Raw genomic sequence first — 23105 nt, 5'->3', positions numbered from 1 at the left:
TACAGATCTGATCCAGCGGTATGCTCCCGACAAAGAGACGTTTGAATATGTTTACCAAAACATTGGTGTCGCTACACCAGTAAAGCGTAGGACTCGGAAAACTAAGGCCGTTTTCAGGGACTTTGTTTTGTTTTAGTCCTGTCATATTAAAAGAAATCTTATTATTTTGTAGTATTAAATAAAATATGTTTATAAATTTTTTTGACAGCTAAGTGCTAATTCGCGAGACGAATCTAATAAGCCTAATTAATTCATAATTTACTATAGTTGTGCTACAGTAATCATCCGCTAATTATGGATTAATATACCTTATTAGATTCGTCTCGCAGTTTAGCTCTGGGGTTCTGCAGTTAGTTTTATAATTAACTTTTATTTAATACTTCTAAATACTAAGATTCTCTTTGATGTGATATGAACTAAAGTTTAACCCCTAAAACCAAACAACCCTTGAGACGAATTAAAAATAAAGGCAAGGATGTGCATGCGGTGCTTAGGCCATCTCTAGTGTCTATAGGTGATGTCTAAAAAAACAGTAAAAAACTATCTATAGACACTAACTCCTCAATGCATAGTTTGTATAATGAATGAAGAAAATAAATCTCATCTAATCCTCTCTTTTCTCTCTCATTGCTTCACCATATTACTCTTCTCCCTTTCTTGATTCTTGTGTAGACATGCACTCTGTTCGGCTGGCTGTGACTGGTGGCTGGTGCTGATTTATTGTGAGAGAAAAGTATTGCTGGCTGGCTGGTGACTGATGACTTGTGTTGATTTGGCAGAAGAGAAAAGCAGTGATAGTATCTTGTATGAGAAACCATGCCTATTTTTTTCTTCGTTAACTCTCTTACCATATTACTAAATTGCTTATGTGACTGAAGAGTTGGATGGACGCCATGCTCTCTCCCCGCGTATTGGTGTATATTCTTCGTTTTTACTGGATGTATGAGGCCCACAGCATCACGTGCATTTGGTCAGATGTGCATTCGGTGATCGCACCGGGTCCGATACCCAATACTGTTTTTACGGTCAACCGGTCTTACCATATTACTAAATTGCTTATGTGACTGAAGAGTTGGATGGACGCCATGCTCTCTCCCCGCGTATTGGTGTATATTCTTCGTTTTTACTGGATGTATGAGGCCCACAGCATCACGTGCATTTGGTCAGATGTGCATTCGGTGATCGCACCGGGTCCGATACCCAATACTGTTTTTACGGTCAACCGGACGGAAGCGAACAGGGTCGAGTAGTCCGTGGAGGCGCCGACCAAATTCACATGGTGGGCCCCACACCTGTGTCTTTTTTTATTCCCCCGCATCTTATCTCATCCCGTCGTCCTTCATCCTCATCCATCCAGGGGCCAGCCTCCTCCTTTCTTCTCCGGTTACTTTTCGTTTTGCTCTTGCTCTCTCTTTCTTTTGATGGATCCCGAGCCTACGGAGGATGCGAGCAGGTGCGAGCCCACAGAGAGCGACGAGGTGAAGATCAATGCGAGCAGGCATGAGTCCACAGAGAGCGAGGAGGCAAAGATCTCTCGCGGCGAGCAAGGGCGCGGCGGCTGGAACTTCGGTGGCGGGCGAGAGCAGCACAGTCTAAAGTAGCTGCAACGGGCGACCGGTGGTGGCGGCGAGGAGCGGAGACGGCGCAGCAAGCCGGTGGTGGGGGAGGAGGCGCCGCTGCCTGCAGCCGGGTTGTTTTTTTCTTTATTTTTTATAATTTGAATAAAAAAATTTCTACCTTCAATTTTTTTGATTTATTTTTTTTCAATTGATTTTTGCACAAATTTTTTCTCGTTATTTTTTTCCTATCTCTTCAGAATTTTTTCCATCTCTCTCAATTTTTTTTTGAAATTTTTTTATCTGTCTAAAATTTTTTTTGAATTTTTTTTTCTCTCTCTAAAATTCCCCTTGAAATTTTTTCTATCTCTCCGAAAATGTTTTCTGAATTTTTTTCTAAATTTTTTTTATCACAAAACGACAAAAACTTACTAAAAAAGGAAGAAGAAAAAACGGTCGGGAGATCGACCGTAGGGAGCCGCTCCCTACGGCCAACCGTAAATTAGCGAGAGCCGGTCCGATACTCGTTCCTCCATCGGATACTGGATAGCTCATGGTAAAAAAAAAAGGATCGCTTCCCAACCGCTATATTTAGCGGCGTCTCAAGGAGAACTGGACATAGAGAGAATTTAGATGACCATAATAGAATATTTATTTTAAAAGATGAATTTAGAGTATAACGAATGCGGACAGTCTTAAGCATATCAACGTGTGACATTGGATGCATCTTGACCCTTGAAAACGGATCCAACACCTACTACTGGTTGGGCCCGCATACAGCATGTTTCCCCCATTTCCAGTGGCACTAGCGGGGCGGCCCCCAATTGCAGTCATTCCTCCCGTGCTGCCGCTCGTGCTCGCTTTCACCGCTTACACTCGCGCTCGTTCGGCCCCTGTCGCCGCGACAAATGGGGAGGTGGTCGGCCATCGTGCCCTTGGCCGTCGGGCGTGGAGCGCCTGCCCAGCCACCGCACGCAGCCCAGAAGGGGCCGCCCAGTGTGTGGAAGCAGCCGTGCTGGTCCTGCCGCTGTGAAGCCACAAGCAGGACGGCCGTTGGGGTTGCCACAGCGAGTGGGGACAAAGAGCCATGTGAGGACAAAGAAAATATTGACCCAAATATGCAACAAAGAGATAATTTGCTTAGTGCTGCACGACTAAAGAAGGACATCCAGTCAAAAAAGTCAAGAAGAACTAGAACTTGGATCGATAAGCTACGCAAAGGGAAGTGCAGGAATCCTAAATCTGCAATACCAAAAAAAGAGAGTAAAGATATATCATATGCATGCTACTCATCTCTATATGTTGTTGTAAAAAAATTGCTTAACTAATTTATTGACTTCTCATTGGCAGAAACAAAAGAAAAATAATACTTTACAGCCACAGGTAAAAGTGATGGATGCCAGTTAGAAAGGCAGGTAAAAGTGATGGATGCCAGTTAGAAAGTCAGAAATGTGAAGCTTCAACAATACAATATTTTTTTGAAAGAAAGAACAACAATACAATATCATTAGCAATTTTATCCAGCTTGTGACTGCACCAAGTTATGATGATGATATTCTCTGTTATCAAAATATGTTCTAGAGGCAGCAAGATGGTTAGATGACTTTTGGACATGACTCTGTATAGTATTTGGACAGGGCTAACTATAGTATTTTATAGACAAATTGTACAAATGAATATGGCCTACATTTAAAATAGTTGTTCTGTACGAAGACATGTTTGAATGACATGTATGCTCCAAAAACTTTATCAACTTCTATATGGCTGTTTTGATGCTTCTATATGGCTCATTCAATTAAATTACAACATACATTTGGGTCCAATTACAACATACATATATGGCTCAGTCATACATGAAACAATTTTAGGAAATTGACTACCACCTCAATTTTAGTCATGATATTGACCAAAACACAATTACAGAGTCTCACATGATTAGCTTCACATATGCCCACATAGTTACTAATACACTCTGCTTCTACTTCATTACAATCTGTCACTGATGCAATTGGGACACCAGTACAACAATCACAGTTCAACACAACATATATGTAGTTCTTCACACTTCCTTCCTCATGCTCAATGCTCAAATTATTGATCATTACCATCCAATTCCTGCTCAAATGCTTCACAACATCCAGTTCCATTGATGATTCCACATGCTCAGGATCTTGCCACCTGCACAATAATTTGAAAATGAGACAATTTTAGGATACTCCATTGTTCAAATTCATATGCTTGTTAAACAGAGGAAATTAAAACTCCATTGCTCATACAGAGGAAGCGCACCGCACGAGAGTCGCGAGAGGGGCCGCCAGGCTCCACCGAGGCATAGCCGCGCCGTCTCATACAGAGGAAGTGCACAACACAAGAGCCGCGAGAGGGGCCGCCAGGCTCCGCCGAGGCAGAGCCGCGCCGGCGACGCCGCAGCTCAGTCAACCCACGTCGGTGGGGAGACAGTGGCACGGCGGCGCGCGGCGGCTGGGCACGATCGCGGGCCTAGGTGCGTTGCCGGAGGGAGTGGGGCGGGACGGCGGCACGCCTCCCTTCCGAACACACCAGCACGGCAGGATGGGAGGAGGGCAGCGGTGGCCACCGGATGGTCGGAGGTAGGAGCGGGCGGAATTGGGGACGAGCGGCGCTGACTGGGAGGGAAGCAGAGGCAGGGCGTGAAAACAGGATGGGCTAACGGACACGGAAACAGGATGTCTGCGTGCCCAACTAGCGCTAGGCGTTGGATTCGTTTTCAATGGCCAAGATGCACCCAATGTCACGCCTTGACATGCCTAAAGGATATCACCGAATCTGGGTCCCCACGTGGCTCGTGCCGTGCCGTCTCCGTGCGAGCGTAGCCTCCACGCGTCCCGGCACGCGTCCTGCAACCGCCCTGACCTCATCGAGTTCGACTGTTCGAGTGCCCAACCGCGACCGACCGGGGCGACGATGCAGCGAGTGCTGTCTTTTATTATTTTTACCATTATACCGGATGACGTTTATCAGATTATCACTTTTAGAATGACACTTACAACTATACCAACGGAGAGAAGTTTGAGTTCTATTTTTACTATATTTGCGCATGTAGCACGCCACGCCAGTCCCACACGCTGGCGCCAGTCAACAGGCTCAGGTGAAATGTGGGCATTCGGTCTATTCGGGTTATTCGGTTCGGTCTATTCGGGTTCTGGAAATTTCGGGTTTTGCAAATTGAAAACCGAAATTTCTAGAAAAATTGTAGGAACCGAACTCTAATAGACCGAAAATTTCGGTTCGGTTTATTCGATTCCCCGAGAAACCGAATAGAACGCTTCTCACATATCACAATGAGATAAACAGAGAGAAATTGACTAGAAATACAAACTGCACACTGAGTTCATAGACCATCAGTACCTTCTCCAGTCCAGCCGCCGCCCTTCCTTCCCTCTCTACTTCTTCACCAAGGGCGAGCAGCGCCAGCCACCTCTTCAATGGTGAGCGCCTTGCTCCTACTACTCTTCACCCCAAGTAGTAGGCAGCTCCCCCACGCGAACAAGAAGCAGAGAAGGAGAGGGGGCGCCGCCGGCCATGGATTCGCGAGGGCGCTGCCATGGTGTCCTCCATCGCAGGCAACAAGAAGTAGAGAAGGAGAAGGGGCGTCGCCGGCCTTAGATCCGCGAGGGCGCCGCCATGGTGTCCTCCATCGTAGGCAACAGGAAGTAGAGAAGGAGCAGGGATCTGGGAGTGGGAAGCGGAAGGCTACGGCGACACAGGGAACTGGCGGAGGCGAGCACCGGGCAGCAGGTAGCAGTTGGCGCCTGGCGGCCGAGTGGGCGCTAGGGTTGGGAGCGGAAGGGGCTGTAGTGTGGAGCAGGCCTTGGGCCGAATCGTCGCTGGACTGGGTTTGATCTGTCACAGGGTATTTCGGTTCTTCAAGTCTATTCGGGTTCTAAGAGGCCAGAACCGAAACCGAAACCGAAACCGAAACCGAAATCGAAAACCGAATTATCTGAGTTTGTGGACCGAACCGAAAACCGAATTGACCGACAATTCGGTCTATTAGGGTTCGGTTCAGGTTCGGGTTCGGTTTTTCGGGTTTAGATGCCCAGCCCTAGAAATGTCCTGCTCCTCCTCTCTCTCCCTCTTCGACAGTCAGGTCCCGCAGATCATCTCACTTCCATTTGGACCCACTCGTCAGCTCCGTCTCCCACCTCCAAGTATCGTTCCGATCTCGCCGCCCTTCCCCCTCCCGTGCCCTCCGCCACCGTTCCCCTGCGGCGGCTGCAGCACGGCGGCTAGTGCGCCGGGGCTGCAGGGCCCCTGGCCCCCTGCCTGCGCCGCTGCTGCAGGACCCGTGCCGCGCTGCCTGGGCCCGCGCTCGCTGCTGCAGCGCCCCCGGCCTACGCCCGCTCGCGCCTGCGTCGCTGCACGTGTGCGTGCTGTAACCTGCCCGGCTTGCTAGCTCCATCAGCAGGGGCAGGGGCGCAGGGCTTGGGGAACAGAACAGAGCAGGACAAGCAAGGAACAGAGGAGCGACAGCTAGCTAGCTTAGCAAGTGCTTTCATTAGTTACTCGCGGAACATAGATAATAGGAGGAATGCATTCAATTCATCGGAATGCAAGCAAAGCAATGCCAAGATCCATTAAAATTATTGGTGCTTCTTACCCCGCCGGAATCAAGCGGCTCAAGCGCCAGCGGAGGTGGAAGATGAAGCTGACGAATGGGCCCACCTGGCATGAAAGAAGCTGTGGGACCCAGCTGTCGGAGAGGGAGAAGAGAAGAGCAGGTGAGGGGCAGTCACAACATTTCTCATGCTTTGCTGACTGTGTCTCAGCATGTACGTCGGTATGGCGTGCCACGTAGGTAAATGTGGTAAAAATTGAAAGGACTGTAAGATAAAAATAATAAATTCGTAAATGTCATCGTAAAATTGATATTTAGATAAGTGCCGTTCGATATAATGGTAAAAATGTAAAAATGCCACGGCTCTGATGCAACCGTCCACAGAATATCCCGAGCAGTGCACATGAAATCTTGCTTTCAGCTTTCTGGACTAGTTGACTTGACTCGAATTTTCTCTCCTACCCCCCTCCAATTTTTTTTTTGTCTCGACGTTTCGGACCTCCTCTCTCAAGTCTCAAGTCTCAACAGTCACCGCCTCCGGTTGGGCGCTCCGTCGGCCGTCGCCGACCGACGTTGGTTGCTCGCTCCTCCCCACTCCACCCCCATTGTTGTTGCCGAGAGGTTTCCTCTGTCTGACGCCGCCCGGAGCTGCGAGAGGTGGTTCCAGACTTCCAGTACACCTCCCGGTCTCGGCTCCATCCATCCCTCGCACTGTTCTCGCCGCCGGCAAGCCAATACTCTCTCCTCGGTGAGTCGCAGCCCGATTCCTCCCGGGTGTAGCTCTCTCCTACCTCCTCGTTTGCTTTTCAAGGCGCCGCGCGCATGCATTTCCTCGTTTGGCAGTTTGTGACCTTGTAACAATAAAAGTGGTATTCTAAATATATCTCGTCACATGGCAAACAAAAAACAGATGTTGAATTGATTCAGTTTAGTTACAAAAGCAACATTTAGTATTACCATTCCATTTTCATTTTTAGAGATTACCCTTCGTGAGGATCAACCCACTCTGTAGATACCATATGATATGAAGGCATGGTATAAAAGAATGAACCGAGTACGAGCCCCCTCTGTTTAGGTGCCATCTAATTATCTAAATCTATCCTTTCCTTCAACCAAAAGGACACTTACTACTATTGAAACTAGTTCAAGCCATGATTTTAAATTATCTCCTACCAAGGCACTTCTAAAGGAAATATTGAGGGCAGCATTGTTCAAAGCTTTTGCTAATGTAACCCCTTTTTCCTAACAGTTCTATACAGATTAGGAAATAGCTCCATGAACGGTTTGGTTCCTTCCCATGTATCCTCCCAGAATCTCACACTTTGGCCATTTTGTATTATAAATGAGCCGAAAGAGAAATAGGTCTTTTACTGCCCTCAGGCCAGACCAAAAATGAGAATCTTCTGGCTTTTTAGTAACTTGATTTAGAGATTTATGTTGCAAATAATTGTTTTTTATACCAAGCACTATCCTCATTTATGAGGTTATAAAGCCATTTAATCAAAAGGCAAATATCCAAATCCAAAATGCCTAAACCCCCAAAACATTTGGGTTTGCTGTGAATAGGCCATTTAGCCAATCTATATTTCTTCTTATGTTCATCATTTTGCCAAAAGAATCTAGATATATAGTAATCTAGTCTTTTAATTAATCCTTTAAGAGCTTCAAAAAAGGAAAACATGAACATGGGCAGGCTGGAAAGCACATATGTAAGCTACTCTGTGATACATTCAGTCTTTTTCGTATTATGCATGTGAAGGTATACAGATCATCTAGCTAGTTGCTATTGTGTTCTTTGACATGTTGTTTCTGCACTCTGCAGACATTTTGAGGACTGGAGAAGCAATGAAAGGGTTAGTGCATCTGTGGAGCACATGGGGCATACAAATCATGGTCCTCGCAAGCTTCATGCTGCAGCTATGGCTCCTCATCTCTGGCGGGATCCGGCGGCGTAGCTCCTCCACGGTGTTGAGGGCTTCTCTCTGGCTGGCTTACCTGCTGGCTGATTCCACAGCGATATACGCGCTGGGCCATCTCTAAATCATAAGCGGGTCAAGCGAGCACCAGCTGGTGGCGTTCTGGGCACCTTTCCTGCTGCTGCACCTCGGTGGCCCAGATAACATCACTGCCTTCGCGCTCGAAGGCAACAGCCTGTGGTTGCGCCACCTGCAAACTCTTGTCGTGCAGGTACTAGGAGCTGCTTATACAACAACAACATAGTCTTTTTTCCCAAGCAAGTTGGGGTAGACTAGAGATGAAACCCGAAAGAAATAAGTTCAAGGTTCAGGCACATTGATAGCTAGTCTCCAAGCGCTCCTATCCAAAGCTATCTCTTTAGAGATGTTCCAATCCTTAAGGTCTCTCTTAACCGACTCATCCCACGTCAGTTTAGGTCTACCTCTACCCCTCTTTACATTATCGACTAGCTCAAGGATCCCATTACGCACCGGCGCCTCAGGAGGCCTTCGTTGGACATGTCCAAACCATCTCAGCCGATGCTGAGTAAGTTTCTCCTCAATTGGTGCCACCCCGACCCTATCCCGAATAACTTCGTTCCGGACTCTATCCCTCCTTGTGTGCCCGCAAAACCACCGCAACATCCGCATCTCTGCTACACTCAGTTGCTGCACATGTCGTCTTTTTGTAGGCCAACATTCAGCACCGTATAATATCGCCGGACGAATTGCTGTCCTATAGAATTTGCCTTTTAGCTTTTGTGGCACCCTCTTGTCACAAAGGATGCCAGAAGCTTGCCGCCATTTCAACCATCCAGCTGAAATTCTATGCCTAACATCTTCATCAATGTCGCCATCCTTTTGTAACACCGATCCTAAATACCGAAACGTATCCTTCTGGACCACCACTTGCCCATCTAGACTAACGTCTCCCCCCTCATGCCTAGTTGCGCTGAAATCGCACATCATGTACTCGGTCTTGGTCCTACTAAGTCTGAACCCTTTCGACTCTAACGTACGTCTCCACAGCTCTAACTTCCTATTAACTCCTGCCCTACTCTCGTCAACTAGCACCACATCATCAGCAAAGAGCATACACCAAGGGATCTCACCTTGTATATCCCTTGTGATCTCATCCATCACTAAAGCAAATAAATAAGGGCTCAATGCTGACCCCTGGTGTAGGCCTATGTTAATAGGAAAGTCAGTGGTGTTGCCATCACATGTCCGGACAAACGTCGTCGCATCTTTGTACATATCCTTAATGAGGGTAATGTACTTGGTTGGGACTTTGTGCTTCTCCAAAGCCCACCACATGACATTTCTCGGTACTTTGTCATATGCCTTCTCAAGGTCAATGAAGACCATGTGCAAGTCCTTCTTCTGCTCCCTATATCTCTCCATCAATTGTCGTATTAAGAAAATTGGTGTCTAGTGGTGGCATGCAGGCTGCTTATGTCATCAACAAATATATGTCTAGTGGTGGAATCTTGCTCCTGCTGGCGACCATCTCCTTGTTCGTTGCTGGTCTTGTGAAGTATGGTGAGAGGATATGGGCACTCAAGTGTGGTGGCATGAGTAGCATCCGCGACAGGTTCAACAAGTGGGGTGACACTGGCAGGGTTAAACCATATCGATTTGTCGTGGAGGGAAAGAGCGAAGAGGAGATCCTGCTTGAAGCTCACTACAGCTTCGCAGCCTGCATGTGCGCCTTCCTTGATGTCACGTTGGAGGAGGCTCAGATCGAGGGTTTACGTGCCATTGATCCAGGGTATTCCTTTGGAGAAGTTGTCGTGGGGGAGGACATATACAAGTTGATCGAGATGGAGCTGTCTCTGATGTACGACATCCTGTACACCAAGGCAGCGGTCATGCACACTTGGTATGGCTTCTGCATCCATCTTACTTCGTTACTTGGCACGGCTGCTGCATTCCTCTTGTTTCAGCTCAGCATCAGAGGAGGCAGGGGAGATTACAACAGGGCCGATGTGATTATTAGTTATGTTTTGCTTGTTGGAGCTTTGGTCCTGGAGACTATATCAGTGTGTAGGGCAGTATTTTCGAGCTGGACATGCTCTTTCTTTCACCGCAACACACAGAGAGATTCCACCGACAGTGGGACTCTTGCTTTGGCAAAATGGCTTCTTCATGTCTTGGTTTTGGTTCGCCGCCCTGTCAAGCCGGCAAGCAGGAGACTGTGGAGGGACTCCCTTGGGCAGTATAATCTGCTCCATCTATGCTACCGTGACACGACTGAGCCATGGAGCAGACTGACTACAAAAATGGGCCTCGGGGAGTGGTGGAACAGGTCGCATTTCCAGGGCACTTTCTCAGGCACTGACTCTTTGCCAACAAGTGATCTCAGGAATCTAGTGTTACAAGCGCTGCCTCCGCCAGAAATTGCTGATTTAAACTCAAGAGGCCGCATGATACTGGAAAAATTTGAAGCATACAAGGACTTTGCTCGATGGAGTGTGAGCATTGACTTCCACCAGAGCATCCTTGTATGGCACATGGCGACCGATCTGTTTATTGAGGTTTACGACGCTGGCCATGAATCAAAGCTTGTCGAAGCGACAAGGGTGCTATCCAATTACATGATGTTCCTGCTCATTGTAAAACCCGACATGCTGCCAGGCCGTGCACACCACAATTTATATCTCGACGTGTCCAACAATTTTGAGGCCTTTTGGCCTGTTAAGGACAGCACGGTGATGGGATCTCCCAGAAGCTGGAACCTGTGCCATATGATCAAGGAATTGTTCCAACATGAAGGCCCCACCAATTTCTCCAGGACCCCACAGAGAAAGAAGATTGCCGAGAAGCTGTTTAATTCATTTGAATCTTATTCAACGGTATGTTCTATCATGGCTGCTTTACTTTACTTCACACTGTTTGAAAATTGCTTATTTCTTCTTGGGACAATGGCTCTAGCTCTGCCAATTTATTTATTGTAATTTTATCTTTCAAATATTCTATGAAGCACAACGCATTAGTAAACTTTTTTTGCAATAAAGAAGATTTTAGGATTTTCTCACCTTCTTAGATTTTTACATATCCAGCAGGACTAGCAACACATACTCAAAAGCTAACTGAAATGAAAATAGAAAAGGCGCATGAGCTTCATGATTTAGTTTTTGAGGTTTGTTACTGTCACCCCCGGTTTTAAAAAGAGTACCGGAAGTAGACCATGTATGCACCAAGATCGGAATTGCATACATTGGAACATAAATGATTCATAACACAGTGCAAAAGCGTACAAGTATCGCTTATTACAACATGAACGATATAGCGGAAGTCTTTAACATAAACAAACGTTTAAACAACTAAACATCAGAGTGCTACGGAAGTGGCCTTCCATATCCACAAGCAGCTGCCTGGGGGCATCACCAGCCTAGAACTCATCGTACTCCTGGAAAGTCTGGGTGTAATCCACAGCCTCTCCATCTCCTGAACAGCGGTTGCATTGAACGCAACAAAGTTGATGAAAAAGAAAGCAAGGGTGAGTACTTGTCGCACCCAGCAAGTGTCCCGTTTAGGTTAAAGTGGATTGGCTTTATAGTGGACTGGCTGATTGCAGTAGCTTTTAGTTGGTCAACTTTTATTAATTAAGATTAGCAGTTATCATCCCAAAATTACCCAACAGATATATCATAAAGATAAAGCATAAGTAAGTAAATATTCTCCATTGATCAACATCACGGCCCAAACCACATGTTTCTCTGATCATTTGAGGGTCCAGGCCGCTCATAACCGTGAGCACGGCTGATGCATCAGTTTGTTAACACTCGAGAGGTTGTACACTTTACCCACAGGTCGTGATTTCCCATTGTCTGGGTTTGCATCAAACGTATGCAGCAGCATGGATGCACAAACAAGTTGAACTTACATTTATTTTAGCACTTGATTTGAGAAAAAGAATTAGATAAATTCATGACATGCTCACTAATCAAACAACTTAAGTACATTGCATTTGAGTTTGATAAAAATTTCAGAAAGCAAATTTTGGGGTGTTACAGTTACAGTACTTGGAATTAATTGTAGCCATAAATGGAGAAGTCTCCGGCTGTTTACATTGTTCAATGCGACAATGCATGCATACAACCACAGTCCGGCATTATTGCATAATTCTCAACATGATGGAAAGGTAAACCAAATGCAGATTAGGCTTATGATTAAATGGCCACCTATTGTTGGCAAAGACTTGCATCGCTTTGCAGAGAGTCTTTACTTGAGAAGAAGGTTTGGTTTCCAAAGAGTCTTTGCTTGGATTACACTAGTGTGCATCAACATTCGTTTTAATAGACTACTGAGAATTAATTGTATATTTGCAACTTCGTAATGAAACGGAGTTCAACCCAGATAACATTATTCATGATGCCAAATACACTAACTTGGTTCCTCTGTCTCAGGAATCGATTGATCCAGGCATAGATCCACGCCGCGGACGGTTCCGTATGACAGGCAATTCGTGTGCAGCCTTGCTCGCCAAAGAGCTTCGTGACTTGGGTAGGTCTGACACGTTAGAATTGATCTTCGGAGTGTGGGTGGAGGTGATGATTTATGCCGCGGAACATTGCAGTAGGGAATCGCATGCCAGACAGCTCAGCAGCGGTGGTGAGTTCATTACCATCGTGTGGCTTCTCGTACACCACCTGATGCAGACCGCAAGATACAACAAATTTGTCCGAAATCCACACGCGTAGACCCACACGCACCATACAGTTATTTTTTCAATTATTGTTTACTTCTAGTTAAATGTGAGAATAATTTTTTTCTATGCCATTGAAAATTATACCATTCTTTATGTATCGCTGAAAATTATGAGTTTTTTTCTATGCCACAAATTCTAATTTTTCATTTTTTTTACCATTCCGTTAAATTCTGCCGTTAGACACCGTCCGCCACCCAACGCCGAGCCCTCAACGCCTGCCGCCCCCGTGGCGCGCCCCTGCCTGCCCGCACGTGGAGGAGGGGCCCATCGCTCGCTCATTTTGAAATTAACGATTTTGCCTATGATTTGTGATTCTTGATTACCTACCGAAAACGGCGGGATATTGTACAATGGTGACCAGCGGAAGCGATTGAACTGTTTGACTGAATTATTCTTCTGTTCGCGTTTCCTGAGGTTTTTACATTTTTATCATTATACCGAACGACACTCATTCAAATATCACTCTTACAATCACACCTATAAATTTATTATTTTTATCTCGCGGCCTTTTCATTTTTACCACATTTGCCTATGTGGCACGCCACAGCGGCATATACGTTGGCACACAGTTAATAAGGGCATGCGAAATGTTGTGACTGCTCCTCTCTTCTCCCTCTTCGATAGCTGGGTCCCACAATTTCTTTCTCTGCCACGTGTGACTGTCCCTCACCCGTTCCTCTCTTCTCTCTCCGACAACTGGGTCCCACAACTTCTTTCACTGTCAGGTGGGCCCCATTCGTTAGCTTCATCAACCACCTCCGCGTGCGCCGCCTGCTGGGCTACCCGCTGGCGCTTGAGCCGCTTGATTCCGGCGGGGTAAGAAGCACCAATAATTTTAATGGATCTTGGCATTACTTTGCTTGCATTCCGATGAATTGAATGCATTCCTCCTATTATCTATGTTCCGCGAGTAACTAACGAAAGCACTTGCTAAGCTAGCTAGCTCTCGCTCCTCTGTTCCTTGCTTGTCCTGCTCTGTTCTGTTCCCCAAGCCCTGCGCCCCTGCCCCTGCTGATGGAGCTAGCAAGCCGGGCAGGTTACAGCACGCACACGTGCAGCGACGCAGGCGCGAGCGGGCGTAGGCCGGGGACGCTGCAGCAGCGAGCGCGGGCCCAGGCGGCGCGGCACGGGTCCTGCAGCAGCGGCGCAGGCAGGGGGCCAGGGGCCCTGCAGCCCCGGCGCACTGGCCGCCGTGCTGCAGCAGCCGCAGGGGAACGGTGGCGGAGGGCACGGGAGGGGGAAAAGGGCGGCGAGATCGGAACGATGCTTGGAGGTGGGAGACGGAGCTGACGAGTGGGGTCCAAATGTAAGTGAGTGGGGTCTAAATGGAAGTGAGATGATCTGCGGGACCTGGCTATGAAGAGTGAGAGAGAGAGGAGCGAATCATGGGCAGCGGGGATATTTCACCTAAGCCTGCTCATTGGGCGCCAGTGTGTGGGGCTGTTGTGGCGTGCCACATCAGTAAATATAGTAAAAATATAATTTAAATTTCTCTCTATTGGTAGCTGGATAGTTGTAGATGTTATTTTAAAAATAATAATCTGTTGAGCGTCATCCAGTATAACGGTAAAAATATGTAAAAGACCCTCTTTTCCCCGCCCGTTATTCCCCCCGCGCCCAACCCCCCCCCCCCCCCCCCCCCCCCCCCCCCGAGGAAAGCGAAAGCAAACCGCAGGCACTCCTCTCGCCCCCCACCAGAGCATGCGCGTTGTCGCGACGCGACTCGCCGCCGCCCCCGCCCCCGCCCCCGCCCCCGCTCCCGCTCTGCGCCCCCTCCTCCTCCTGCTGCTGGTCCTCCTCCTCGTCTCCGCGCCCCTCGCTATCGGAGCAGCGGCCATGGCCGGCCACGTCCTCGGCGGCGTGAAGGAGAACCCCGCCGCCGCCAACAGCGCCGAGTCCGACGGGCTCGGCCGCTTCGCCGTCGAGGAGCACAACAAGCGCCAGGCAAGTGGCTACCCCCGCGGCCTTCCCCTTCTCCCCCACTCCCCGGTTCACGATCCCCTTTTCGGGTGCTCGGCGATTCGGTCGATTCGTGCGGTTGGGGTTCTCTTCTGATTTTATTTTTGTTCGTCCGGGCGCGGTGGTCGCAGAACGCGCTGCTGGAGTTCGTGCGCGTGGTGGAGGCCAAGGAGCAGGTGGTGGCCGGCACGCTGCACCACCTCACGCTCGAGGCCATCGAGGCCGGGAGGAAGAAGGTCTACGAGGCAAAGGTCTGGGTCAAGCCGTGGCTCGACTTCAAGGAGCTCCAGGAGTTCGTCCACAAGGGGGACGCCACCACCTTCACCAGCGCCGACCTCGGCGCCAAGAAAGGTTCGCGCTCCCGCTTATGCGACCTTGCTATTGCTGTTGCAGCTGCTCTCTGACCGAGTGACTGCATCTCGAGTTCAAGGGCTAGGGTCTGGGAGTCCATATAAATGCCTTGTGTGTCTCACTTTGGATTGATGGGTGTCTGATCTAGTTTGGGATGATAGTGGACACGTTTTCCTTTGAAATCCAAATATGAAGGGATGCCAAATAGCCAATATGTCAGCAGTGGCGGTCCGATCTTTTCCACTTAAATTCAAAATTATTATTATTTTGAAGGAAATGTGGTTATGATTGTGAAACAGGAAGATATCGCTTATCGGGCATTAGCACCCAATTGATTTGTTCAGAATTTAGGCCTACAGTGTAACTTGGTCGTCCTAATGGAATGGGGAAATAGGTACATTGGGTACTGTCTTATCCAAGGGGTTCCAAGCATCACCTTCGGGGAGGCATGAGGTACAGTCATATTACTGAGTGGATGTTCAGCTTAGCATTAGTACGGATTATATAATTTTGGAGGTCAGCTTTTACTGTTTGAAGCCTCAAGTGCAACAGAGTTTGAGTCACATTGTGCAACATCAGTGGTAATCTGGAAGATGGGATTTATGCAACAGGGTTTGAGTCACATTGTGCAATATCAGTGGTAATCTGGAAGATGGGATTTCCAACTCTTAGCACTTTAAGTTGTCTGCCTGGCACAAGTGCTCTTGAGTCTTGAGAGCCAGGAAGAATAATAGCCTAGAGGTCAACTTGATAGGCTGATATGCAAGGTTCTTGAAAACGAAGGGCAGTCTTTTTTTTTCTTTCAATTTAATATTCTGTTTGCTAGACAGTGAGCATTTTTCCACGTTCTCTGGTTTGCTCTGTGGCATATAGGGACCTTATGTTGATAAATTTGATTACTCAAGTGGTTTTTTTTCATGTTCTGTTTGGGGTTAAATCTGGGATATCTTTTTGACACTGGACGCATGTTCACTTGTTACGATTGGCTGATAATCGCAAATGTGCACCTCCCTAACTTGGCCCTAGTCAGTGGGTTACGTCTTCCACCTTTATGTTGATGTTCTGATGTTCAGAGCATTAAATTTCAATTCTGAACTAATCAGTTCAGCTAGCTATGCAGTCTATGCGAAACCTTGGCTCTTGGTGGGCACCTAATAGCCGGTCACCATTTCATGCTTCCAGCAAACTGGCATACCCATCTGCAGCATAAGTTGACTGCTACCATGGAACCACACTTTGAGTTTTCACATTAGGAAAAGTGTCTCTTGCTCTCTTGGCCTTTGGATCATGTTAAAGTGGCAATCTTTTTTAGTCTCAGTAGCCAGTAATATGGCATCGGCATGTATGTTAGAACCTAGCCAATAACCAGCGAACAAGCTGGCATGTATGTTGGAATCTAGTACATTACCTGTTAGCATGCCAACATGTATGTTAGAACCATTAGCTGTGAGCAAGCCAGCATGTATGTTAGAACCTAGTCCTTGACCTGTGGAGCATGTATGTTGGAACCTAGTCCGTGACCCACAAACAAGCCTGGTATCTTATGTTCAGTTTATTCTTCAAAACTTGTATAGTTGGCATTGATGGGTGGTGATATTTCAGGTGGACATGAGCCTGGTTGGCGTGAGGTGCCTGTGGAGGATCCTGTGGTCAAAGATGCTGCACACCATGCTGTGAAGTCAATCCAAGAGAGGTCTAACTCCCTGTTTCCCTATGAACTTCTTGAGATTGTTCGTGCTAAGGCACAGGTTAGCTTCTGCTGATTTAACCATTGACAGTCACATTTCTTTAAATGCTTCTGACTTATAGCTGGAAGTTTTATTCGGTGCTTCTTGTATCTGAAAGTTCTGTTATGTACTTATGTGACTAGGTTGTGGAAGACTTTGCAAAATTTGACATTCTGATGAAGCTGAAGAGAGGCAGCAAGGAGGAGAAGATCAAAGCCGAGGTCCATAAGAATCTGGAAGGGGCTTTCGTGCTGAACCAGCATCAGCCAGCAGAGCACGATGAGTCTAGCAGCCAGTGAGCTTCTGACGTAACGATATCTGTGGTAATGTAGTATGCGCTGTAAAATAAGGAGGACGTGTTCACTCCGGGTTTTTATGTGGATATGTTGTGGTCGTTGCTGGCTTCCGAACGGGGCAGGCTGAGAGGCAGCCTAGTGCTGTTCCTAGCTTGTCGTAACGTTATTGCTGGCATCCGAACTTGTGCCAAAGCTAATCGTGGTCATATTGTACTGTTAATATGAATCATTTGTGAAGTGCCCTTCTGTAGCACCTAAACCAATACAAAGAGCAAGAAACAAAGAAGGGAGGGAAATCAACACTTGCTAACTCATGTTCTAGCATCCGATAGTGCCAGTCTCAAAACAACATAATACAGCTTAAAATTCTTGATAATCACTTGCAGACCATAGTTCACAATACAAGTCATAATTCAGAGCACCGTTCATGGTGCATATGCACAACATAATTCAAAATTCAGACAGAATGGTTCATACATATGGTGCAAAGTTAAATCAATATTACAAGCCGAACAAGTTCAGAAACAAGAAACCAACTGCGTGCTCATGCAGCGGGTTCACTTACACGGCTACACCTCTCCCTTAGAATACCGAGTACCGAACGAAGTTGTATTGGGGGATAAGAGAAAGGGTACGTAACCAAAGCCATGGCATGCCCACGTGTGCGTGCCAACGGTCTCTGAACCACCATCATGACCGGCTAGCTAGCCCGTTAGCTTATTGCAATCATACGGACAAACCGATTTACAAGGTACTAAAACTGCACAACAATTTGCAACCCAAAAAGTTAACTGCATAGCGGACGAATAGACGTGGCTGATAATAAGTTGTCCATGTGCTGCTGCAAAAAAGCGCTAATCCACAGGCATGTAGGGGCACAGCAAGCCATTTGATATCTTCATCTGACTTCATGGTCCTCAGTCTCATCCAAACAGCATGGTTACCCCTCACAGCGCATCTGCCCAGGATCACTAATGTATTTCCTTATCACTGAAACTATAGAACAGGATGTGTCTTCGATGAGTACACTTGCAGATGTGCCTGAAACAGAACAGTAACACTTTAAGACCCAAAATTCCAAAACCATACATACAACTGGCTAAGAATGTTAAGGTAATAAAATGTTAGTCTGTCATGAAATGAAAAAAAGAACGACCGCAACACAAGAAGCTGCTACTGGCAACAATCAAATCTCTAGCGGTTAGCATAAAAGAAGAATACTGTACATGCTGACAAAACAAACCAACTAGCAGCAAAAATATTGGCAGCATTACACTAAGCTAGTACATTTATGCTGGTATGTTGCTGGTAACATAAGTCAGTAAGAAATTTTATGATTATCAATAATGTAGAGAAATTGTCTAAACAGCTACAGAAATAAATATATAGTCAACTTACATGTTGTCGATGACAGCAACCTGACTTTTTGGAGTCTACGATGGATCAATTTTCTCTATAAACTCTTGGTCTATTTGGATGTATCTTGGCCTCAGTTATCATTCCCTCCACTAGGGAATCAAAAATAACTTCACCGAAGAACTCAACCTCCTTAAGCTTTGGAAGGTTCTCAATGCCGAAAATACCTTTTGCAGGTTCTCTTTCAAAAGCCAGCGTGAGCCTCTCCAGATTAGGGGCACCTCCGTCGAAACTGAGCTCATCAAGGTTTGGTGCGTTGTCTACAATCAGCTGCTTCAGCCTGGGAAATAGATTTTTTTCAAAGCAGAGAGTTGTTCCCACAAATGATTCATGGTAGAGTTTGAGAGATACAAGACTTGGAAGCTTCCCCAATTGCCTCAACAATGGCCCATCAAAAAAATTCTCCCGGAGCGATAGTTCAATCAAGTAGCTGAGGGATAAAATCCATGGAGGCAGGACACTTAATCTGCCCCACAAGTAGAGCTGTTCAAGGAAGATGGGTGGCGATTTTAGCTCCAGAAAGATTTCAAGTCCCATATCCATATTGCGCCAGTGGATGATGGACAGGTGCCGAAGGGACTTGCACAACATGTTCAACGAGGCAGCAAAAGGCTTCCATTTTTCTCCTCCATACTCACCGTTCATAGCACAAAGCTTGGTTAATTGGGACAGCACACCCAACTCCTGCATTGCGTGGGAGCTGGATGCAATGTCTACATGGGCAAGCTTTTGAATGGATTTCAAGTTCTTCAATCCATGTGGTATCGTCAGGGCCTCATGTGGCTCAAAAAGCTTGACTCGACTGATCCTGGTATAGTGTCTATACCTGCCACCTAGTAGATGCTTCAGACTTCCCAGCTGGGTAGCGGTTTCAGGTAATTCCCTAATGGAAGTCTCCCGCACATCCAGAGTCACCAATTCTTTCAGTCTCCCCACTAGCTTTGGCAGCTTTGAAACATTTGTTCTTCTAAGACAGAGGTACCTCAGGAGAGACATCTTACAGATCTGCTTCAAGTCTTCATTACTCAGCCACCAGCAGCCTTCGAGGTCTAGCACCCTCAGCAGTTTAAGGTGGACAAAGCTAATGGGCAGTGGCTTCTTGCTGCAGCACATAATTATCAGGGAACGGGCATGGGAAAAGTTTGTGTTGTGGTTCTCTTGCTCTCTGTTGCTATGAGTACCATCAGTCTGGATTGAAAGTCGCCGGATCTTGTCATGCCCTGTTGTGTTGTACTGTTGCTTCCCCACGAACGAGATGAAGTTTTCTTGGATAGATTTGGAGGTGATAACTTCCAGCATTATGTCATGAACCTTACAGCTCCTGACCAAACCAGTGCTAGCAATGCGGGTAGGTGTAACAATGCTTCTACTCACGAATTCATCAAGATACTTCGCTGCAATCTCCTCCAAATTTGTTTCGTGCATTCCACTGATGAAACCTTCAGCTGCCCATCGTCTAACCAGGGGTCCTCTCTTGATCTCATAGCCCTCAGGAAAAACACTCAGATACAAGAAGCAAGCCTTCACATTGTAAGGCAAATCATGGTAGCCAAGAGAGAGTATCCTTCTCATTCCTCCTATTGTGGCGCTTGTTTCTAACCCAGAACCCAATCTATCACACACCTTTTCCCATTCTGCCCTTGTCTTATTTTTTGTTCGAGCTAGCATTCCTCCAATGCTAACTATGGCTAGAGGTAAACCACTGCATTTTTTCAATATGCTGTCAGAGATTACCTCCAAATCCTGATATAGTGGAGGACATTTATCCAACTTAAACACTTTCTTATAAAATAGCTTTTTAGATTCTTCAAAGGGTAGAGGCTCCATGTTGTAAATAAGATCATGGGAATCAGAGCAGCAACTTTCAGCAACATTGCAATTCCGTGTAGTAATTAGTATTCTGCTTTGCTTGTCATTATCAGGAAAAACCACCTTCAAGTTCTCCCAGTCCTCCGGACTCCACAGATCATCCAGAACAATGAAGTACCTATGGTTGAAAAGGAATGCTTATCAAACAAGAAAACAAATAACAAGTAAATTCTTACCAGGTGATTTGACTTCATCTCTCTCTCAAAGAAAATTGGCAGCAATTTTCAAGTAGCACACCCCTTTTTCAATTATTTCATCTAATGATAATGGTTGAACTATACTCAGAAAATGTTATGGACTCACTTTTTATAACACATACAACAATATATATTCTATGGGGTCAAATCTATTTTTTTTATGATAGTCAGGGTTTCAAAATCTTATTGGATGCTCATTCTAAAATGGCATACATGTATTTAGAATGGGGAGTGTAGTAGGACAAGCTTGATCCAAGGGTACTGCAACATTAGCTTTGCACAACTTGAGATACGGTATGGCATCTGGCATAACTGGAATGAGTCAGATACAGATGCGCAGTACTTCCAATCAATGCCAAACCTTTGCAATTAGAACTAACTGAGCAACACCTAGGGATTTGATTCAGCATGCCATTTAAGAAAAGTAAAAAAAAAAAACTTAAAAGCAAAGTAGTAAATGTTAGATTGGGGAAATTTATGTCATCCTAAAGATTAAATTATATAAAAGGTTTTCCCCCACCTATCATGAATTTGATATTTTTTCCTCCTAGATAGCGCTCATTTGTCCCACCTAATATTGACAACTTGGCTTTAAGAGTTTGCAATATTTTCTATGAGAGATGCACTTGAGCAAACATCTGAAGATCAGACAACACAAATGTTTGTGTTCACCATGAGAAAACTAATAATGAAAATTGAATAGGAAAATTAAACTGCATCTGCATGCCAACATAAAAAAGGAACAAAAAGGGACATACCTCTACTATCCAAAATATGTACTTTTAGCTTTATACAAGTATCAATACAAATGGAGTAAGAAAAAAATTATTGCCATATTTTTTATAAGAGTATTTCCGCTATTATGCACATTAGAACCAATATCAATAGAGGTACTTGATAGAAGGAAGAAAGGAAGACACCAAGTCTTTATGAACAAAATCAACTCCCCAACTGCAGCTATTTTTAAAAGGAGAGAGAACTAAGATAATAAACATGTATGTGAAACCTATATTTCCTTATATTACCAGGGAGTACCTTTTGTCCTCCAAATGGGCTCTGCATTTTCCAATGATTTCAGATATGTGCCAGGTCTCGATGCCTCTAAGGGGATCCTTAAATGTTTCTTCCCTAGAGCAGCTTGGATCTCTCAAGGATATTCGGATAAGCTGCCTCAATAAAGATTCTAGTAGAATGCGAAGATCATAACGCTGGGACACTGCTAGGAAAGCCCGTGTCTGGATCCCCTTCATTGTTGGGCTCTTGTAAACAGTCACAGCAAGAGTTGTCTTGCCCAGGCCACCAAAACCAACAATGGGGACAACTTTGAGGCGAGCCAAGTTACCATCCTCCAGCAACTTGATGACTGATTCAGTCTTCTCGGTCACCCCCACGAGCCGGCATTCGTCGATGTTGAGTGCAGGCAGCTGGCGCTCAAGATGATTATAGTCCGGAGACGAACGGCCAGCTGTGTATGCATCACTTGCACCTCCAAATGCTGCTTCCACCCTGTACCTCAGCCTCCGCTCGCTCACTTTCAGTGCACGGGCTTTGAGGTCTCGGACCTCGATGGACAGATTGTGCATAGCTCTCAGTGTCTTCAGGGGGTGAATTATCTTGTGTAGCCAGCCCACAATGGGATTATGGCTACAATGTCGGTGGCCGTTGTGATACCGGAAGATGTCAATACAGTCCTCCGCATCATGAGCCACCTCCCTGACTTGTTTCATCCATGTCGTTGTCTATAGAAAATAAAAAGCCATTTACATTAACAGGCATTCTAGTGAGACATAAATTGGAGTCCATTTAATAAATTGTTTTCATCCACCTTAGATGCAAAATGCCAAGGAAAGATCATAAGGTACAGTATAAGAATTTTAGGTACTGCCCTGGTATAAGAACTAATCAAGCGTTTGGTTCATACATTATAACTGCTTGTATAAAAAAAATATGTCGGAAATGGAAAGCAAATGGGCAACTGGACATATTCATTGTAATGATTAGTTCAATCAAACCAGAAGTCCAGAACCAAGAAATAAAATGATTTTAATTAAGAATTTTTAGTGTAAACTTCACAGTAGAGCGAAGGTAAATTTTGGGTACCGAATTGGCAGTGCAGACATTGGAGGAGGAACAAACCAAAAATTGACAGAAAACCAGATCAGATGAATTATGGATCTGTTTCAGTCATATCAGATAAGGACCTCCCCCCTCGCGCCGCGCGCCTGCTGGATGCTGGATGCCATTGCCATCTCCAGCGGCCCTCCGCAGCCCGCAGCGGCAGTGAGGTCGGGCGACCTAGAAGATATCGGAGGAAGCGTCGCCGTCGAAGCCCAGGGGCGGCAAGCGGTAACAGCTGCAAAAGGACCCCTCTCGTGTCGTCTGGGTCGAGCCTGCTGAATGCCATCTCCGGCGAGGCCGAGAGGGGGAGGGAGGGAGAGGACAACTACAGTCTACAAGAGTAGCAGTCG

At 46.2% G+C, this 23105-nt stretch overlaps 3 protein-coding genes across 4 annotated transcripts; 2 read left to right on the top strand and 1 right to left on the bottom strand.

Annotated features, from left to right (window-relative positions):
• Nucleotides 1–6622: 6622 nt before the first annotated feature.
• On the top strand, nucleotides 6623–12938 carry LOC120706494. The gene is made up of 4 exons (XM_039991158.1): nucleotides 6623–6901; nucleotides 7976–8349; nucleotides 9557–10963; nucleotides 12521–12938. The coding sequence occupies exons 3-4, from the start codon at nucleotides 9581–9583 to the stop codon at nucleotides 12812–12814; spliced, it is 1677 nt and encodes a 558-aa protein (XP_039847092.1). The 5' UTR covers nucleotides 6623–6901; nucleotides 7976–8349; nucleotides 9557–9580; the 3' UTR covers nucleotides 12815–12938.
• A 1537-nt stretch (nucleotides 12939–14475) lies between these two features.
• Nucleotides 14476–17414, top strand: LOC120706493 (cysteine proteinase inhibitor 12-like). The gene is made up of 4 exons (XM_039991157.1): nucleotides 14476–14766; nucleotides 14913–15132; nucleotides 16735–16880; nucleotides 17003–17414. The coding sequence occupies exons 1-4, from the start codon at nucleotides 14524–14526 to the stop codon at nucleotides 17156–17158; spliced, it is 765 nt and encodes a 254-aa protein (XP_039847091.1). The 5' UTR covers nucleotides 14476–14523; the 3' UTR covers nucleotides 17159–17414.
• Nucleotides 17415–17567: 153 nt separating this feature from the next.
• LOC120706491 (disease resistance protein Pik-2-like) lies at nucleotides 17568–23105 on the bottom strand. 2 transcript variants are annotated; one of them, XM_039991156.1, is made up of 4 exons: nucleotides 22738–23105; nucleotides 21673–22376; nucleotides 18554–20558; nucleotides 17568–18196 (listed from the first exon to the last, which is right to left on the bottom strand). In XM_039991156.1, exons 2-3 carry the CDS (start codon nucleotides 22362–22364, stop codon nucleotides 18599–18601), a joined length of 2652 nt encoding a protein of 883 aa, XP_039847090.1. In that variant the 5' UTR covers nucleotides 22365–22376; nucleotides 22738–23105; the 3' UTR covers nucleotides 17568–18196; nucleotides 18554–18598. The 2 variants fall into 2 exon arrangements, with proteins under 2 accessions (XP_039847090.1, XP_039847089.1); XM_039991155.1 differs by having other exon boundaries at nucleotides 21673–23105.

This window comes from Panicum virgatum, chromosome 5K (genome assembly GCF_016808335.1).
Source record: "Panicum virgatum strain AP13 chromosome 5K, P.virgatum_v5, whole genome shotgun sequence".
In the NCBI taxonomy this organism is placed as follows: domain Eukaryota; kingdom Viridiplantae; phylum Streptophyta; class Magnoliopsida; order Poales; family Poaceae; genus Panicum; species Panicum virgatum.
Note: the sequence above shows the minus strand (reverse complement) of the source record. Positions and strands in the feature narration are given on the sequence as shown.